The sequence below is a fragment of the Babylonia areolata genome, chromosome 31 (genome assembly GCF_041734735.1).
Source record: "Babylonia areolata isolate BAREFJ2019XMU chromosome 31, ASM4173473v1, whole genome shotgun sequence".
NCBI lineage: Eukaryota > Metazoa > Mollusca > Gastropoda > Neogastropoda > Buccinidae > Babylonia > Babylonia areolata.
In genome coordinates this window covers 5,971,508-5,991,992 of record NC_134906.1, presented here as the reverse complement: position 1 = coordinate 5,991,992, position 20,485 = coordinate 5,971,508, and the positions used below count along the sequence as shown (strand labels likewise).

General features: G+C 42.3%; 1 protein-coding gene across 1 annotated transcript in view; it reads left to right on the top strand.

Moving 5' to 3' along the window:
- Positions 1–20,485, top strand: part of LOC143275968 (protein O-mannosyl-transferase 1-like) — a 58,722-nt gene that overhangs the window by 12,137 nt on the left and 26,100 nt on the right. The window contains exons 2-6 of the mRNA XM_076580328.1: positions 5,367–5,600; positions 13,060–13,274; positions 14,014–14,117; positions 16,320–16,517; positions 17,564–17,672. Coding sequence (XP_076436443.1) covers positions 5,508–5,600; positions 13,060–13,274; positions 14,014–14,117; positions 16,320–16,517; positions 17,564–17,672 — 719 coding nt within the window. The 5' untranslated portion in view covers positions 5,367–5,507. The remainder of the gene's footprint in view (positions 1–5,366; positions 5,601–13,059; positions 13,275–14,013; positions 14,118–16,319; positions 16,518–17,563; positions 17,673–20,485) is intronic.

Sequence of the window (20,485 nt, the reverse complement as noted above, 5' to 3'; positions counted from 1 at the left end):
TTCTTTAATAAGGTGGAATGATTAATGAGGAATAAGAAGAAAAAAGATTAAAAAAATTTTTAAAAATGAAATGATGATGACAGTGACATTAACACAAACAACAGTTCTACTGATGGTGATGATGATGATGATTAAGGGGGCGGGGCTGGGCTGAGAGTTTCAAGGGTAGAATTCTGATGATGGTTGTCACAATTATCATATTATGTATATATTTTTCTAAATAACTATTTTCTTCTTCTTCTGCTTTTGCCACTGCTTCTTGTTTTGCTTCTTTTTTCCCCTTCTTCTTTCGCATTTGTCTTCTTCTTCTTCTTTATTGTTGTTGTTAATAAAACCTGTTTTGTTATTATTACAATTCAAAGTAACTATTGGTATTGGCATTCATATGCCAATATAAATATATTTGTACATTTGTTTGGTATTTACATCTTTTTTTTTTTTTCTTATGCTTCTGCTGCTTCTTTTTCTTCTTCTTCTCTTCTTCTTCTCCTTCTTCTCCTCTTCCTTCATCTACATCATCATCATCATCACCTTCTTCTTCTTCTGCTACTTCTTCTAATTCTTCTTCCTTTTCCTTCATCTTCTTCATCATGATCATATTCTTCTTCCTCTTCTTCTTTTTCTGCTACTTCTTCCTCCTCTTCTTTTTCTTCGTCCTCTTTGTCTTCTTCTTCTTCATCTCCCCCCCTCCTCCTTCAGTTCTTGTTCTTCAGTATTGATAATGTGTAGCAGCTAGCAAGACTTGATTTATTTTGTTATTCTTTTTGAATTCAGCGTAGCCATTGCTTCTGGCATTCTCAGTGCACTTGTTTGGTCTTCTTCAACTTTTCTTCTTCTCCTTCTCGTCTTCCCCCGCCTCCTCCTCCTCCTCCTCCTTTCTTTTCCCAGCTCCTGTATTCTGTTTTCCTCATTCCATTGTTCATCCACCTCTCCAGTATTGCCGTCTTCGTTTTCTCCATGTACTTTTTTCCACTGTTGTCATGGTGATAACAGTTAAGAAAATCAATCCCATGTCATTGCTCAGGGATGAATACAAACCGTTACTGTCTTGAGAAATTTTTTAATTTATTTTATTTTATTTTATTTTATTTTATTTTTTAATTGGAGAAGAAGAAGAGAAAAGTGAGCGCCTGTGTACAAAACAGAAAGGTCAGTTTTGTGTATGTAAGTGTGGTGGGCTTATTTTCACTTTCAGTTTCCACTTTGTTAACAAACATTATCTCAAGCTTGTATTTGACTGTTGGAATAATTATTCTTTTTTTTCCCCCTCTCTGTGTTTATCTCTGTCTGTCTGTCTGTCTGTCTGTCTGTCTGTCTGTCTCTCTCTCTCTCTCCCTCTCTCCCTCTCTCTCCTCCCCGCTCTTTCTTCCTTTCTCTGCTTGTCTTTGTCTGTCTGTCTGTCTGTAGTCTGTCTGTCTATCTTTCCCTCTCTCTCTCTTTCTCTTTTTCTCTCTCACTCTCCTCCAGCCACCCAGTGTGTGTGTGTGTGTGTGTGTGAGTGTTGTTGTTTTTTTTGTGTGTGTGTGTGAGTTTTGTGTGTGTGTTTGTGTGTGTGTGTGTGTGAGTTTGTGTGTGTGTGTGTGTGTGTGTGCACGCCAGTGCCCCTGTATCATTTCTCTTTTTGGTCTGCCTGTGTGTCTCTGTCATCTGTGTTTCTGTTTGTTTCTCTTTGACACGTGTAAGTGAATTGCGTTGTAACACACAACATCTTTTGAAATCAGCTACACGAATAGACATTGTTAAACTGAAGAACACACACTTTGATGTCGCAATGCCAGCTTTTTTCCTCTCTCTTTGTCTCTCTCTCTGTCTCTCTCTGTCTGTCTGTCTGTCTCTCTTGCTCTCCTCCAGCCTCCCAGTGTGTGTGTCGTTTCTTCTTTACTCTCTCCTTCATCTAGTGGAGTGATGGCCTAGAGGTAACGCGTCCGCCTAGGAAACGAGAGAGAATCTGAGCGCACTGGTTTGAATCACGGCTCAGCCGCTGATATTTTCTCCCCCTCCACTAGACCTTGAGTGGTGGTCTGGATGCTAGTCATTCGGATGAGACGGTAAACTGAGGTCCCATGTGCAGCATGCACTTAGCGCACGTAAAAGAACCCACGGCAACAAAAGGGTTGTTCCTGGCAAAATTCTGTAGAAAAATCCACTTCGATAGGAAAAACAAATAAAACTGCACGCAGGGAAAAAAAAAGGGTGGCGCTGTAGTATAGCGACGCGCTCTCCCTGGGGAGAGCAGCCCGAATTTCACACAGAGAAATCTGTTGTGATAAAAAGAAATACAAATACAAATACAAAATACAGTGTGTTGATCTGTATTTCTGTCTCTTGTGTGTATGTCTACCTGTCAGTGTTTATGTGGGTTTTTTGGGGGGGGGGGGGGTTGGTTTTTTATTTATTTTATTTTCTTCTTTTTTTTCTTTCTTTTTTTTCTCAAGGCCTGACAAAGCGCGTTGGGTTACACTGCTGGTCAGGCATCTGCTTGGCAGATGTGGTGTAGCGTATATGGATTTGTCCGAATGTAGTGACGCCTCCTTGAGCTACTGAAACTGAAACTGAAACAGTGTTTGTGTGTAATTTTCCATCAAGATTGTGTGTTTGTCTTGCCTATATTGGTAGATTTATCTGGAAATTTGTCTTTTCTGTTTTTCTGCTTGTAAGTCTGCCTCTGGTTGGGACTCAACTTTCTGTCAGTTTGTATACATGTCTGTTTATCTGTTTATTTACCGTCTGTTTACTGACTTTATGACTGTGTTAAATGTTCACACACACACACACACACACACACACACACACACACACACACACACACATACACAATATGACTTTTTTTTTCTTTACTGAAACAGTATGCACTCATCATTTGTGTATGTATTAAGTGCAAAGAATATATAATTACAAATCATGACATGTTTTCTTTGTGTCCGTGTGTATGACTGTGTTCTTCAATTTCATGTCAGTTCTTCTCTTGGTGGGATTTTGGATGTGTGTGTGTGTGTGTGTGTGTGACATGTGTATAGATCTGCATGTATACACACACACACACACACACACACACACACACACACACACACGATTCTCAGCCTCCTCTCCCTTTCTCACCTCACCCCGATCCTCCCGTCCCAGTGTCTGTTGCAGTGAAAACAATTGCATAAATGTCACCTGAGAGCTAATGACAGCCGTTGGCGCAGGTGAAGCAGCAGGCAGGTGTGAAGAGAGGCTGGGGCAAGGTGTGCAATATTCCCACAGCCGCTCTGCTTTTATCGCTGCAGTATCAGTCGCGGCGTTTTGACAATCCGGGACGACGGAATGTATCTTGATCAATCAATAGTGGTGTGCTAAGGACATGGGAAATAACGATTTGTGGACATTGGCTGTGTTGATCTCTTCATGGTTTCTTCATCGATGTCGGGGGAGAGAAAAGACAAAGAGGAAAAGGGTGGAGCAGAAAAAAAGAAAAAGAGTATGGTTGTAGTTTACAGCTTACAAAACATCGTTTTGGATGCCGGCAGAGATGTGTTGCTGACAGCATGTGTCAACGCAGTTTGCATTCTCTTCAGTTGTCTGGGTTTTAGGAAGGAGACGGAGTGTAGTGTGTTTATTTGTTTATATTTGTATTTATATTTCTTTTTATCACAACAGATTTCTCTGTGTGAAATTCGGGCTGCTCTCCCCCAGGGAGAGCGCGTCGCTACACTACAGCGCCACCCATTTTTTGGTAGTTTTTCATGCGTGCAGTTTTATTTGTTTTTCCTATCAAAGTAGATTTTTTCTACAGAATTTTGCCAGGAACAACCCTTTTGTTGCTGTGGGTTCTTTCATGTGCGCTAAGTGCATGCTGCACACGGGACCTCGGTTTATCGTCTCATCCGAATGACTAGTGTCCAGACCACCACTCAAGGTGTTTTCCGTTTTGGTTTAGAATGGAGTGAATCTGTTGCATGTCACGTTTTCGGACAATAAAGCATTGGTTTTTGTTTTCTGTGTTTTTTATGCTATGCACTCCCACCTTCAGTCATTTCAGTGAGATGTTGTTTGCCAGTTATGGCTGTTTTAAGCCCACCGTTTTAGGCAGCCATAATTCATTTTGGCAGATTCAGAATATTCCATGCCAGTTATTTTGTGCATGTTTTCATAACGTGTGGAACACTGATTAACATTGTGGATTCCAGTTTCAAATTCATTGTTAAAAGGGTTGGTCATCTTTTCTCTCTCTCTCTCTCTTCACAATATTTTTGTGTGTGTATGTCCTTTTTTTTTTGTTGTTGTTGTTTTTTTATTGTTATATTTTAAATTCCATGCGATGTGTTCCATTGCTTCAATTCTGTTTTTAGTCTTTTGGTGTCAGATGATTTATTTTACACACACCGCACAATGGGCTGATGATAACTGCCTGCCGTGCATCATACCAGTGTGATTACTTACATTGTGATTCCAAGGGAGAAAGAAGTGCAAGGGCATTTGAAACTGAAAACTCGCCCTACTCTACTCTCCCCCCCCCCCCCCCCCCCCCCCCCACACACACACACACACCGCTCCCCCCCGTAACATCCTGGGGCCTCCACCAATCCCCATCCCCATTTGTATTTGTATTTCTTTTTATCACAACAGATTTCTCTGTGTGAAATTCGGGCTGCTCTCCCCAGGGAGAGCACGTCGCTACACTACAGCGCCACCCTTTTTTTTTTTTTTTGTATTTTTTCCTGCGTGCAGTTTTATTTGTTTTTCCTATCGAAGTGGATTTTTCTACAGAATTTTGCCAGGAACAACCCATTTGTTGCCATGGGTTCTGTTATGTGCGCTAAGTGCATGCTGCACACGGGACCTCGGTTTATCGTCTCATCCGAATGACTAGCGTCCAGACCACCACTCAAGGTCTAATGGAGGAGGAGAAAATATCGGCGGCTAAGCTGTGATTCGAACCAGTGCACTCAGATTCTCTCGCTTCCTAGGCAGACGCGTTACCTCTAGGCACTATGACAATAATGATAATAACAGCAACAGTATGTTACCTCTAGGCACTGTGACAATAATGATAATAATAGCAACAGTAATAATAATTACAATACTAATAACAACAATAATGATAATAACAATAATAATATTGATAATGTATATGTCTTTTTACAGCGCCATTTCCAGTACAAATGCTGCCAAAAAAAAACAACCAAACAAACAAACAAAAACAACTAAAAAAAAAAATTAAAAAAAACTTACATAAAAACATCATAAGGACTCTGTCAGCACCATCCTCCTTCCCCGTTTTCCGCCCTCCTCCCCCACACCCCTCCGCCCTTTCTCATGTCCCTCCCTCTCCAGTGCCCGGGTTTGATCACTGCAATGTGGAGTGACTTGCTGCTTGCTTTCAGAATGCAGAGAGACCGGTTTTAAGACAGACGGACAGGGAGGAAGGTCCAGATTTGGGGACATCAGGACAGGAGGGAGGAGAGAGAGAGGAGGGAGGGGGAGGCACACACTGCACGACCAGGGGGACTGTCACAGCGTGAAGGATGGCCACCACTGTGGCAGCAACTCCGGCCACCACACAGCCACGGCCACGACGGCCACAGTCCCAGTTGACCACTTCACAACTGCGGGAGCAGGTCAGTGAGGTGTTTGGTTGTTGTTGTTTTTTGTATTGTTTCGTTTATTTTTATTTTATTTTTTTGGATTGATTTTGATGTCTTTTTGTTGTTATTTTGTGTGTGTGTGTGTTTGTTTTTTGTTTTTGGGTTGTTGTTTTTTAATGATTTTGATGTTATTTTGCATGAATGTGTATATCATATGTACTGATTTTGATGTAATTTTTGTATGAATGTGTATATGTACACATACACATGCATGTGTATGAATGTGTATTTGTGTGTATTCATATGTTTGATCATTCACATGCGCGCATGTGTGTGTGTGGGGAGTGGGGGGTGGGTGTAGTTTGTTAGTCATATTTTGGTGTGTTTACGGAACATTGATGTAATGTGTTACATTAAAGGAATGTGTTTTTTAAAGAACCTAGAGCAGATTTGTGGATAGTGTGCAATATAAGTATCCATTATTGTTATTATTATCATTGAATGATAGTGGTGTCAGAGTATGGCCATCAGAACAGCAGATGAGACAACTGCTGCCCCAACTTCCTGGGCTGGAATTTGAATATAGTGGAGAGTGTCTTGCCCAGAGTTACATCCACACTCTCTCGGCTAGGAGGGCTTTAGCGTAGGACAGTTGATGTTTGGATGGTTCCCAAAGGCGAACTAGCTAGCCCCCAAGGCTGCAGCACCAAGAGCCAGTGCAATCTTGCCTCCTAGTTTGAGAGTCGTAGCCCATCACAAAAGACTAAGCTGTGAAACTATGTGCAATACAGTATATAAGCACAATACACATAACATACATGCAAATATTCATTCATAAATATACCAGTTATACTCGTGTAACAAGTCTTTGTGTGTGTGTTTTTTTTGTTCTTTTCTAGATTGACTCAAAATTTTATATGTTTTTATATCTCCACATTGACTCTGAATTTTATATGTTTTTGTATCTCCACATCAGTGTAGATTTGAGTTTTAGGTAAGCAGAATAATATGTGGCTGCACAGACATGTTAACTGATTCAGTTTCCCAAGTGAGTTTATAACCCGGTGTTCGGTTGTCTGTGTGTGTGTGTGTCTGTGTGTCCGTGGTAAACTTTAACATTGACATTTTCTCTGCAAATACTTTGTCCGTTGACACCAAATTAGGCATAAAAATAGGAAAAATTCAGTTCTTTCCAGTCATCTTGTTTAAAACAATATTGCACCTCTGGGATGGGCACAAAAAAATAAAAAATGAAGCCTAATTATATGCAAACTGCATTTACTGTTATATTTATATTTTTTGTATTCTCTGGGATAAGGCAGTTTCTTCTCACCCGAACACGTGGGGTTCGAATCTGGTTAGGACTTTTTTCTCTTTTTTTTTCTTTTTATACGCGAAGCTTTATAATAAAAAAAAATACAGAACACATTTTAACGATTAGATTAGTTTTTTTAAAGTGTATCACAAGTGAGTCTTGAAGGCCTTGCCTCTCTTGTTGTTGTTGTTGTCGTTACCTTTCTGTCAGTGCCAATGGTGGTGTTGGTTCAGATCAGTTATAATGATAAGTTTATGATAATGATGATGACAGTGACAATGATGATAACTGCATTAATGATGATGATAATGAATGCTAGTACAAGTACCGGTACTGTTAATCATTTTAACTTGTGGTGTACGGCCTGAACCCCCCATCATGTCTATACGCACGCAGAAGATCAACTACGCACGTTAAAGATCCTGTAATCCATGTCAGCGTTCGGTGGGTTAGGGAAACAAAGAACATACCCAGCATGCACACCCCTGAAAAATGACAGAGTGAATAATAATAATAAATAAATAAAGCAGTCATACACATAAAATGTTACATGTCTGTGTGTGTGTGGTGGCTGAAACCTTATTGAATAACACAGGAAACAAATGATGAGCGCCCAGTGGCAGCTGTCAGTCGGCTCTACCCAGGCAGACAGACTGTTGTGCAAATGACTGTGTGTTTGTAAAGCGCTTAAAGTTTGGTCTCTGACTGAAGACAGGCAGTATCCATACCCATCCATCTATCCTCTCAGGCACACACACACACACACACACACACACACACACACACACACACACTGGTGAAAAATGAAACAAATACTTAATTCATTCTGAAGATTGAGCAGCCTAGTGAACTGTTTTTTTTTGCATTGCAAGAGATGAATTTATTCATTCATTTATTTATTTATTTATTTACTCATTAAATAATTTATTTACTCATATATATTTATTCAGTCACTCTTTTTCTTCTTATTTATTTACATTTATTCATTTATTTATTTGTTTATTTGTTTGTTTATCTTACTTGGCTTAACTGGAGAACACTTTTTCTGGTTTCTCCAATAAAAAAAAAACATTGTTTCTGATTTTTTGTTGTTGCTTTTTGTGTATTTTTTTCTTGTTGTTGTTGTCATTGTCAGTTTTGATTTCTTGAGTTGATTATCCAAAACCGTTTGTCAATCATGCTAAAGACTTCCCTGTAGACACGTTTGACAAGCTGGCAGCAGAAATAAGCAAGTGTGTAACAAATGAAGACATAAAAGAGGAAATGAGGGAAAAGAGAAAGTGATTCAAAGGAAGGGGGAATGGTGAAAAGGAAGGGAAGAGAAAGACAAGGCAAGACAAGACAAGACAAATTCTTTATTTCGAGGATCTTCTTCTTCTTCTGCGTTCACTCGTATGCACACGAGTGGGCTTTTATGTGTATGACCGTTTTTACCCCGCCATGTAGGCAGCCATACTCCGTTTTCAGGGGTGTGCATGCTGGGTATGTTCTTGTTTCCATAACCCACCGAACGCTGACATGGATTACAGGATCTTTAACATGCGTATTTGATCTTCTGCTTGCATATACACATGAAGGGGGTTCAGGCACTAGCAGGTCTGCACATATGTTGACCTGGGAGATCGTAAAAATCTCCACCCTTTACCCACCAGGCGCCGTCACCGTGATTCGAACCCGGGACCCTCAGATTGACAGTCCAACGTTTTAACCACTTGGCTATTGCGCCCGTCTCTTTATTTCGAGGATAATAGATAAGCACTGGTGTGCTTTTTTACATCCAGTCCCCGCCCTGAATAGGGTCTACACTACACAATATTTAATAAAAATGAAAGCATGGTGTTAGTAGAGATACATAACAGAGGGGAAAATATACATAAAGCAAAACAATAACCACACACTCACACACACACACACACACACACACACACACACACACACACACACACACACACACACACACACACACACACACACACACACACTCACACACACACACACACACACACACACACACACACACACACACACACACATGGCATACAGGCACACAGAGAGAGAGAGAGAGAGAACCCCCCAGGCCCCTATCCCTCCCACTCACCCAGTAAAGGAAAGGAAAAAAAAGCCACAATAGTATAATTGAGAAGAATTTTAAAAAAAACAAAAAAAAACACACCCACACACACACACACACACAATGGAAAAAAACCCCACAAACCCACAAAGAAAAAGAAAAACAAAAATGAAAAGAGATGGACACATTTGATTTGCAACATCATTGTCGGTGAGGCGTATCTGTCTTGTTCGTTCATCCCCACACCCACCCACCACAATACCACCACCACCACAACCCACCGCAACACTACTCCCACCCACACCCCCACCCCAACCCGTGCTTCCTGCTACTCCACACCCACGCACACACACACACACACACACACACACACACACACACACATACACTCTGAAAGAACAAAACAGTTTATAAACTTGCAAATATATATGTAATGCACAGATGGAGAGAAGAAGAAAAAAAAACAAAGAAGAAAAAAACAAGAAATTGTGCTTCCTGGGGTCTCGTGATGACAGCCAGCAGGGTAGGCGACTCTGGGAGCAGTATGGTAATGGGGATATTAATTAACAAGGAGTGGTCTGGAAATGATCTGACTTGTGGGGGTGGGAAGATAAGGAGCAAGAAGGGAAAAGAAAACAAAAAAAAGAAGTGTTTTTTTTCCATGGAGATGCAATGTGTGTGTGTGTGTGTGTGTGTGTGTGTTTTGGAGGGCAGGCTGAGTGTTGCAAGAGTTGAGAAAATCAGATGCTGGTGTTGGGAACAGAGTAAGGTTATCAAAGTGAGGGCTAGGGAAAGGAGGGTGGTGTGTGTGTGGGTGTGTGTGTGTGTGTGTTTCTTTTGCACAATATCTAATATTTTGAGGCAGAAACAAGCATGCTTATAGACCCATGCATGCACACATAATTACTTGTGTGTTCAATCTCTCTTGCTCCATTTCACATGCCATGTATACAGAGACACACAGATGCACATGAACACACACACACACACACACACACACACACACACACACACACACACACACATTTCACCCTCATTTGCCCAGTTTCCCCCAACCCTCCATTCATTCACATCTCCCACCCCTTCTAACCGATAATACTCAAATGTATTCATAAATACTTTAACAAAATGTCTTCAATCACCGATATGTGTGATGGGATATTGAACAAAATTCCCCCTCCACTCACACAGAGATATACACATGGACACACACACACACACACACACACACACACACACACACACACACACACCAAATCACCCCATTCTCCTTCCTCTTCACTGGCCCCCCCCCTCCCCACCACCACCCCCCACACATTCACACACAGACACATATTCACACACAAGCCCCTTAATATTTCTTTCTCCAAAAAGACTGAAGAAAATATAATAAAATAAAAGAAAAATTTTTTAATATATTTTAAAAACAGAAAGAAATGAACTAACACACATTCGCACAAACTCTTGACAACTAAAAATAATGTGGGGTTTTTTTTTGTTTTGTTTTTTTTCTTCAAATAAACCTACTTTACAATCCATAATCACTCTTCTGACAAGGCTATGGTTTATGAAAGCTCCCTCATAATGTAATTTCCGTTTCAGTTGAAAGCGCAGTATGTCTCTAATTGATTGTCGTTAACGACTTCACTTTCTCGTGCCTGATGTGGATGAGGCAAGAACCCCCTCTGCTCTGGTGGAATAAGTCTCGCTGTACCATTTTACGTACATATATGGATTTTAAGACATCTTCTTGCCATTTCTGTTGTTGGAGGGGGGTGGGGGAAGGAGGGGTGGAGGGATGACAATGAAGATGATAAAAGCGTGACGAGAGAGGTTTCTGAAGGTCGATGACAATGATCACGAGGATGAAGATTTTTTTTTTTTTTTTTTTTTTTTAAGTGTCTTTGCTGTCATCTTTTACAGTGATTTTTTTCTTATTATTATTTCTCTCTTTTTTTTTTTTTTTTTTTTTTTTTTTTAATGTCTGCTAAACTTTGCATAAGAAAGAAAAATAGATATAAATGAAAAAAAAAAAAAAAAAAAAAAATATATATATATATGTGTGTGTTTTTGTTTTTTGTTGTTGTTTTTTTTACATCATTCGTCTGGGATGGAAAAGCTTTTGTTCAGATTATAAGTATTTTCAGATCCCGTTACTGTTGTTATTGTTGTTGTTATTCTTATTACTGATATTATCATTGTTGTTGTTGTAATTCAAGTAGTGATTATCTGCTTACAAAACTGTTCTTTTTCTTTCATCTTCTTCTTCATATCATTCTTCTTCTTCGTCGTCATCGTCATCTTCTTCTTCTTCGTCGTCATCGTCGTCGTCTTCTTCTTTTTCTACTTCTTCTTCTTCTTCTTCTTCTTCTTATTATTATTATTATTATTATTATTCTCTATCTTCTTTTTTTTTTCCTCTTCAAAAAAACAACAAACAAACTTGTTTTATTTTCTGCTGTCATTCTCATTTTTCTCCTTTTCTTTCTTCTGCTTCTTCTTTTGCTTTTTCTTCTGCAATCCATGTTTTATTTACATTATTGCATTACCATCATCATCATCATCATCATCATCATCTTTATACTTCCCTTTCTCTTAGTTTCTACTTATCAACCACAGGCTTAACTCTCTCCATACGAACGCCGAAAGAGACGACGTTAACAGCGTTTCACCCCAGTTACCATCATCAAAATATTGCAAGCGGAAGGCTCTTATATTGAAGAGGTGAATGTTGACAAAGAATACCACAATTCTGACGACGGAAGCTAAAGGTTGGGTCATTCAGACACCCACTGGACATCCGAGGGGTCTGTGTAGAGGAGAAGAGAGGACTGGCCGTACTGAGTGAGTTAAAAAGAATGGAAAGAATACATAACTTGAGCAGCGGCTTCCGAAAAGCTGCATTGTTGGAACCTGGCAGTCGTCTGTGGAATGATTGGCATCGATAAAGTCTGATGATATTTCCCTTGATGAGGGGTGTGTTACAGTGCAGCTTTAGATTAGGTTTGTGTGTGGTGTGTGTGTTAGTGTGTGTGTGTCTGTGTATCTGTTATGCTTGTGTGGGTGTATATGTGAATGTGTGTCTTCATGTTTTACATCTGTTTGCTTATTTATCATCATTGTTATCTTATTCATTTATTTATTTATTATTGTTATTATTTTTTATTGTTATTATTATTATTACTACTACCTTTTTTTTTTTTTTTTTTTTGATAATTATTATTTATTTATTTGTGTAAGCTTATCTATTATTTATTCACCTTTTTTTTTCTTTTTTTTTACATTATAATTATTATTTATTTAGTTATTTATTTATTTATTTGTGTAAGTTTATCTATTATTTATTCACCTTTTTTTTTCTTTTTTTCTTTTTTTTTCTTTTTTTTTCCCCTCAAGGCCTGACTAAGCGTGTTGGGTTACGCTGCTGGTCAGGCATCTGCTTGGCAGATGTGGTGTGGCGTATATGGATTTGTCCGAACGCAGTGACGCCTCCTTGAGCCACTGAAACTGAAACTGAAACTGTTTGTGTATGTCTGAGATGACTGTGTTTTTGTGTTGAAAGGTGCTTCTGTCTGTCACTGTCAGTGTCTCTCTCTCCCTCTCTCTGTGTTAGTGTGTATGTGTGACAAATGTGCTTTTTTGTTAAAAGGTGCTTCTGTCTGTCTGTCTGTCTGTCACATGTCTCTGTGTGTGTAGGGCGGGGGGGGAGGCGGGGGGTGTTAGTGTGTGTGTGACGATTGTGTTTTTATGTTAAAAGGTGCTTCTGTCTATTTGTCTGTCCGTCACGTGTCTCTCTCTCTCTCTCTCTTCCTCCCTCTCTCTCTCTCTCTGTCATGCGCACACTGTCCATCTACCCACTCACCTATACTCACACACCACTATCATTCCCATCCACCCCCCACCCCCCAGTCCCCACCCACCACCCCCACACACATCACACAACAAACACACACTCACCCCATCCCCCACCCACACATCCACCGCATCCCCCTGCCACCCCCCTTCCCCCAGCCCCCCTCACCCCACCTCACACACACACGCACACACACCCTTCCCCTCACCCCCATACAACCCTCTTTTTACCATGACTCTCACCACGGCTGCAGGGAGACGGTGCTCCATTCCCACCCCTCACCTCAGAAATCACCCCCGGGTCTTCCGGAGCAGACGGCAACGACAGCGACACCAGCGAGGCGGGACGGAGACGGATGTCGTCACGACCTTTCAGCGTGCATGTGGAGGTGGACATGATGCAGGTGGCACTGACAGTGGTCTCCCTTGTGTCACGCACCTGGCACCTGGGCCTCCCACGAGCCGTCGTGTGAGTGCAGTGGTGGCTTCAGTTTCAAGTTTCAGTTTTTCCAAGGAGGCGTCACTGGGTTCAGAACTGGTCCATATACGCTACACCACATCTGCATTGCACGTGCTCAACAGCAGCGTAACCCAACGCGCTTAGGACTAGTGCGTGCATATGTATTGAGTGGATTTCTTCTGCAGAATTTTACCAGAGTACAACACTCATGTTGCCTTGGGATCTTTTTCAGTTGGCCAAGTTTGTACTGCACATGGGCCGTGACGGAGATTCAAACTTGGGACACTCATATTGAAAGTTCAGCACTTTAACTGCTCAGCTGTTGTGCCTTTTGCTGCCGGGTTTGACATGTTGCATTTTGCCATGTTTGTGTGAGATGTTTGCTGAGTGTGTGTTGCAGGTTTCACGAGCTGCACTTGTAAAGTTTGTGTTGTGTGTTGGACGACTGTGTGTGGCAGATTTGACGAGCTTCACCTTGCGTAATATATATGGTGTGTTGGGTGACTGTATTGCAGGTTTTACAAGCTGCACTTTGTAAAGTTTGTGTCATATGTTGCTTGACTGTGTGTTGCAGGTTTCACAAGTTGCATTTTGCCAAGTTTTTGTCAGATGTTGGCTGAGTGTCTTTTGCAGGTTTGATGAGCTGCACTTTGACAAGTGTGTATGGTGTATTGGTTCACTATGTATTTCAGGTTTGACAAGTTGCACTTTGCCAAGTTTGTGCCATATGGCTGACTGTGTGTTGCAGGTTTGACGAATTGCACTTTGCCAAGTTTGTGTCGCTGTACATGAAGAGGGTGTTCTTTTTCGACATCCACCCACCTTTGGGCAAAATGCTGCTGGCTTTGGCAGGTCAGTGTGTGGCCCCTAGGGGTCCTTCTTCCTCCTCGTCTGCCTCTGTCACTGGGTCTCTGTTCTGTGTGTGTGTGTGTATGGCTCTGTGTCTGTGTGTCGATGTGTGACTCTCTGTGTTTGTTTGTACTGTGTGCATGTGTGTGTGTGTGTCTCTGTATGTTTGTGTGTATGTCTGTGTGGCTGTGTATGTGTCTCTGTGTGTCTGTGTCACTGTGTGTGGCTTCATGTGTGTCTGTCTCTCTGTGTTTGGGTCAGTGTGTGTATCTGTGTCACTCTTTGTGGCTGTGTGTGTGTGTGTGTGTGTGTTTGTCTGCGTCACAGTGTGCGGCTGTTTGTGTGTGTCTGTGTGTGTCTCAGTCTGTGTCTTTGTCTGTGTCTCTGTGCGATAATCAAACTATATTTATTATGGTTTACATGTTTAAGTTGATATTTAGAAATAATTTTTTAAAATTTTAAAGTGTTTTGTAAATCATTTCTTGGAAAGTCAGTAAGCAGGACATCCTTTACAGCAGTTCCTGACTTTTCAAGGGTGATTGATACTTTATGTATGTGTATGTGTTTATTTGTAAACAGAGAAATGAAAGGAATTAAGTGTAGGCAAACAACTTTTCCATTATTTCAAAAATAATTTGATGCATAATTTTATGCTGGCATAATAATTATGTAAACAATTTTTCTGTTTAATATTACACTCACGTTATTCAGAAATGATATTTTTCCGTAAATTAATGCAAATCAGTAAGTCTGAGATGACGGGCGCAATAGCCGAGTGCTTAAAGCGTTGGACTGTCAATCTGAGGGTCCCGGGTTCGAATCACGGTGACGGCGCCTGGTGGGTAAAGGGTGGAGATTTTTACGATCTCCCAGGTCAACATATGTGCAGACCTGCTAGTGCCTGAACCCCCTTCGTGTGTATATGCAAGCAGAAGATCAAATACGCACGTTAAAGATCCTGTAATCCATGTCAGCGTTCGGTGGGTTATGGAAACAAGAACATACCCAGCATGCACACCCCCGAAAACGGAGTATGGGTGCCTACATGGCGGGGTAAAAACAGTCATACACGTAAAAGCCCACTCGTGTGCATACGAGTGAACGCAGAAGAAGAAGAAGTCAGAACATCATACACAGTGAGTGAGAGAGAGAGAAGGAGGGAGGTAGAGATGATCTGAGCACATGATTCTCGTTTATTTCAATATGAGTTGGGGGTGATTGTACTGTAGAGAGGAGAGAGATTTCGAAGATTTACTCAACACGTGTTTGTATCTTAAATCGATATGAGCAGCGGCCGTTTTACACACACACACACACACACACACTCTGTCTCTCTCTCTGAAAGCTACACAACAGAAGAATTGCAGTCTCGAAAGTTAAAAAAAAATAATCATACTAAAGCTTTAACTGTCATATCATTTAGGTTGGATGGTCGCCTCAAAGAAGCCGACATTTGTATCGTTTTCAAATATGCACGGAGAAAGTGCAAATTAACTGAATATATGTAGGTTTACTTTTCTTTTTTCATACTTTTCTTTTCGGTTGAGCACGCCGTGAGTTTGTCGAGTGTGGGTAAAGCCGTTTTCAAAATAAGTTTTGTTTTTTTATTGTCTTTCAACAGACCTTGTGATTTTCTTTGCAGGGTTGTTGTTGCGACTTTGATATATTCATGCTGTTTGGTTTGTTTTTATGTTGTTAAACGATTATTTTGACATGTCCCATGCCAATAGGACTGTAATGTCAATGGCATTAAAACGACAGGCGCAATAGCCAAGTTGTTAATGTGTTGGACTGTCAATCTGAGGGTCCCGGGTTCGAATCACGGTGACGGCGCCTGGTGGGTGAAGGGTGGAGATTTTTCCGATCTCCCAGGTCAACATATGTGCAGACCTGCTAGTGCCTGAACCCCCTTCATCTGTATACGCAAGCAGAAGATCAAATACGCACATTAAAGATCCTGTAATCCATGTCAGCGTTCGGTGGGTTATGGAAACAAGAACATACCCAGCATGCACACCCCCAAAAACGGAGTATGGCTGCCTACATGGCGGGGTAAAAACGGTCATACACGTAAAAGCCCACTCATGTGCATACGAGTGAACGTGGGAGTTGCAGCCCACGAACGCAGAAGAAGAAGGAATGGCATTAAAACATTTTTCAGTTTCAGTTTCTCTCTGAAAGCTTGACCTACTTGGGTGCTTTCAGGCAGCTACGCAGGCTTCGAAGGGGAGGTGAAGTTCGAGCGTATCGGGGCGGAGTTCCCTCCCTCGGTGCCGGTGGAGGCGCTGCGCAGCGTGCCGGCGGTGCTGGGCAGCCTGGTGGTGCCCCTGGTGTATCAGGTCGCTGTGGAGCTCCGCCTGTCTCGATGGGCCGCACTGCTGGCCGCCAGCTTCGTTCTGCTGGGTGGGTGTTGGTGTTGTTCTGCTTTTTGTTCTGGTGTCTGCTGGGTGTGTTTGTTTTGTTTTCGTATGCTGGGTGTGTTTGTTTTGTTCTGCTGGGTGTGTTTGTTGGGTGTGTTTGTTCTGGTCTGCTGGATATGTTTGTTTTGGTGTCTGCTGGGTGTGTTTGTTTTAGTCTGCTGGGTGTGTTTGTTCTGGTCTGCTGTGTTTGTTTGTTCTGGTGCTGGGTGTGTTTGTTTTAGTCTGCTGTGTATGTTTTGGTCTACTGGGTGTGTGTGTTCTGGTCTGCTGCGTGTGTTTGTTCTGGTCTACTGTGTTTGTTTGTTCTGGTGCTGGGTGTGTTTGCTTAAGTCTGCTGGGTGTGTTTGTTTTAGTCTGCTGTGTGTGTTTGTTCTGGTCTGCTGTGTATGTTTTGGTCTACTGGGTGTGTGTGTTTTGGTCTGTTGGGTGTGTTTGTTCTGGTCTGCTGGGTGTGTTTGTTCTGGTCTGCTGGGTGTGTTTGTTCTGGTCTGCTGCGTGTGTTTGTTCTGGTCTGCTGGGTGTGTTTGTTCTGGTCTGCTGGGTGTGTTTGTTCTGGTCTGCTGCGTGTGTTTGTTCTGGTCTGCTGGGTGTGTTTGTTCTGGTCTGCTGCGTGTGTTTGTTCTGGTCTGCTGGGTGTGTTTGTTCTGGTCTGCTGGGTGTGTTTGTTTTGATCCGCAGGGTGTGTTTGTTTTGGACTGCTGGGTGTGTTTGTTTTGGTCTGCTGATTGTGTTTGTCCTGGTCTGCTGGGTGTGTTTGTTTTGATCTGCTGGGTGTGTTTGTTTTGATCTGCTGGGTGTGTTTGTTTTGGTCTGCTGGGTGTGTTTGTTCTGGTCTGGTCTGTGTGTGTGTGTGCATGCATGAGAGAGAGAGTTAAAGAGTAAGAGAGAACATAGAAGCACAGCTGCATGCAGCAGAGTGAGTGCCATGACGCAGCATCCTCACACACACACACACACACACACACACACACACACACACACACATCACATCACATCACCCTCAGTGTGTGTCCCTGTGTGTGTGTGCAGACAACGCCCTGCTGGTGCAGTCACGCTTCATGCTGATGGAGGCCATGCTCATCTTCTTCTCCTGCCTGGCGCTGCTCTCCTTCCTCAAGTTCCGCAACCTCCCCCACCGGTCAGTGCCCCCCAGTCAGTGCCCCCCAGTCAGTGCCCCCCAGTCTCGTCAGGCCTTGAGTGCAGGCATATATATTTGTGAGCCTTTCAGCCTCTCAACCTCAACCTCAGGCCCATAACTACAAAGTAGTCGTTGGGGGAAGCCTGAGGACCGCAGACGCAACCTCCCTTCTCCATCTGTCTCTGTCGGCAGCCGCTGGCAGCAGCTCACGTGTGTGGAGTCCGGTCCATTGTTTGATGTTCTCATGCCAGTTCTTCCGCTGTCTTCCTCTTCTTCTCCTGCCCTCGATGGTGCCTTGCATGATTGTTTTGGACAAGCTGGTGTGTCGAGTGTTGTGTCCAAACCATATCAGCTTGCGTCTCTTCACAGTTGAAAGGAGAGGTTCCTGAGGTCCAGCAAGGTTCTCAATTCTGCTCTGTACATGTTCATTGGTCCTGTACTCGATCCAGGGAATTTGAAGGAGCCTTTCAGAGGGGATTTATTATGCAGGATCTTGCCAGAGGACAACACTTTTGCTGCCATGGGTTCTTTTTCAGTGCGCCAAGTGTGTGCTGCACACGGATTAAGAGGGGATTTATTATACAGGGTCTTGCCCGAGGACAACTCTTTTGCTGCCATGGGTTCTTTTTCAGTGTGCCAAGTGTGTGCTGCACACGGATTAAGAGGGGATTTATTATACAGGGTCTTGCCAGAGGACAACACTTTTGCTGCCATGGGTTCTTTTTCAATGCGCCAAGTGTGTGCTGCACACGGATTAAGAGGGGATTTATTATGCAGGGTCTTGCCAGAGGACAACACTTTTGCTGCCATGGGTTCTTTTTCATTGCGCCAAGTGCGTGCTGCACACGGATTAAGAGGGGATTTATTATGCAGGGTCTTGCCAGAGGACAACACTTTTGCTGCCATGGGTTCTTTTTTCAGTGCGCCAAGTGCGTGCTGCACACGGATTAAGAGGGGATTTATTATACAGGGTCTTGCCAGAGGACAACACTTTTGCTGCCATGGGTTCTTTTTCAGTGCGCCAAGTGCGTGCTGCACACGGATTAAGAGGGGATTTATTATGCAGGGTCTTGCCAGAGGACAACACTTTTGCTGCCATGGGTTCTTTTTTCAGTGCGCCAAGTGCGTGCTGCACACGGATTAAGAGGGGATTTATTATACAGGGTCTTGCCAGAGGACAACACTTTTGCTGCCATGGGTTCCTTTTCAGTGCGCCAAGTGCGTGATGCACACGGAACCTCGGTTTATAGTCTCATCCGAATAACTGGATGCTCAGTTTGATTTTCCAGTCAAACTTGGGAGAAAGAGCGAGAGCTGGATTTGAACCCAGTCCCTCATGGACTCTGTGTTGGCAGATAGATGTATTAACCAATCTGCTCCCTTCCTCCCAGTAGGGGGAACAGAAACGCAGTGTTACAAAATGATATTGCAAAGCAGTTTGTAACCAGAGACGCAGTATTTCAAAGCAGTATGAGAACAGAGACGCCTGTGACAGTGCCTGCCTTCACCTCTACACTCCATCTCGCTCACTACGATCAGCTTCGGATCCACTCCACTTACATATACCCAGATTCAAACTCTCGACTGTTGGCCACCGTTCTTTCTCTGTCTCTGGACCTTGCAATTGGAATGAACTTCCTCTTTCGCTTCGTCAAGTCTCCACACTCAGCTCTTTCAAGTCTGGCCTTAAAACCCACCTCTTCCCAAAGTAGCCTCCCTTCCCTGCCTCTTCCTTGTCTTTTTAGTTTTTTTCAGTTTTAGAGTTATGCTTGCGTGAGAATGACTGGTGCGAAAGCGCTTTGATTTGTTTATGCACAAGATTTAGCGCTATACAAGTACCATTATTATTATTATTATTATTAAGTATTTCATAGCAGTATGAGAACAGAGACACACTGAAACAAAGAAGTATTTCAAAGCAGTATGAGAACAGAGACGTACTGAAACAAAGAAGTATTGCAAAGCAGTATGAGAACAGAGACACACTGAAACAAAGAAGTATTGCAAAGCAGTATGAGAACAGAGACACACTGAAACAAAGAAGTATTGCAAAGCAGTATGAGAACAGAGACACACTGAAACAAAGAAGTATTGCAAAGCAGTATGAGAACAGAGACACACTGAAACAAAGAAGTATTGCAAAGCAGTATGAGAACAGAGACGCACTGAAACAAAGAAGTATTGCAAAGCAGCATGAGAACAGAGACACACTGAAACAAGTATTGCAAAGCAGTATGAGAACAGAGACGCACTGAAACAAAGCAGTATTGCAAAGCAGTATGAGAACAGAGACACACTGAAACAAAGAAGTATTGCAAAGCAGTATGAGAACAGAGACACACTGAAACAAAGAAGTATTAAAATGCAGTATGAGAACAGAGACGCACTGAAACAAAGAAGTATTGCAAAGCAGTATGAAAACAGAGACGCACTGAAACAAAGAAGTATTGCAAAGCAGTATGAGAACAGAGACACACTGAAACAAAGAAGTATTGCAAAGCAGTATGAGAACAGAGACACACTGAAACAAGTATTGCAAAGCAGTATGAGAACAGAGACGCACTGAAACAAAGAAGTATTGCAAAGCAGTATGAGAACAGAGACGCAGTGTTACAAAAGTAGCATGTCAGTATTGCAAAGCAGTATGAGAACAGAGCCTGTTATTAACTCATTCTATCCCACACTCGGCTTATATCACAAATTGACATAAGTTTACATTTGGGCCAACAGCAAAGTGAGAGCTGTATTATTAACTCTCTCCATACGAACGGCGAAAGAAGACATTAACAGCGTTTCACCCCAATTACCACCAT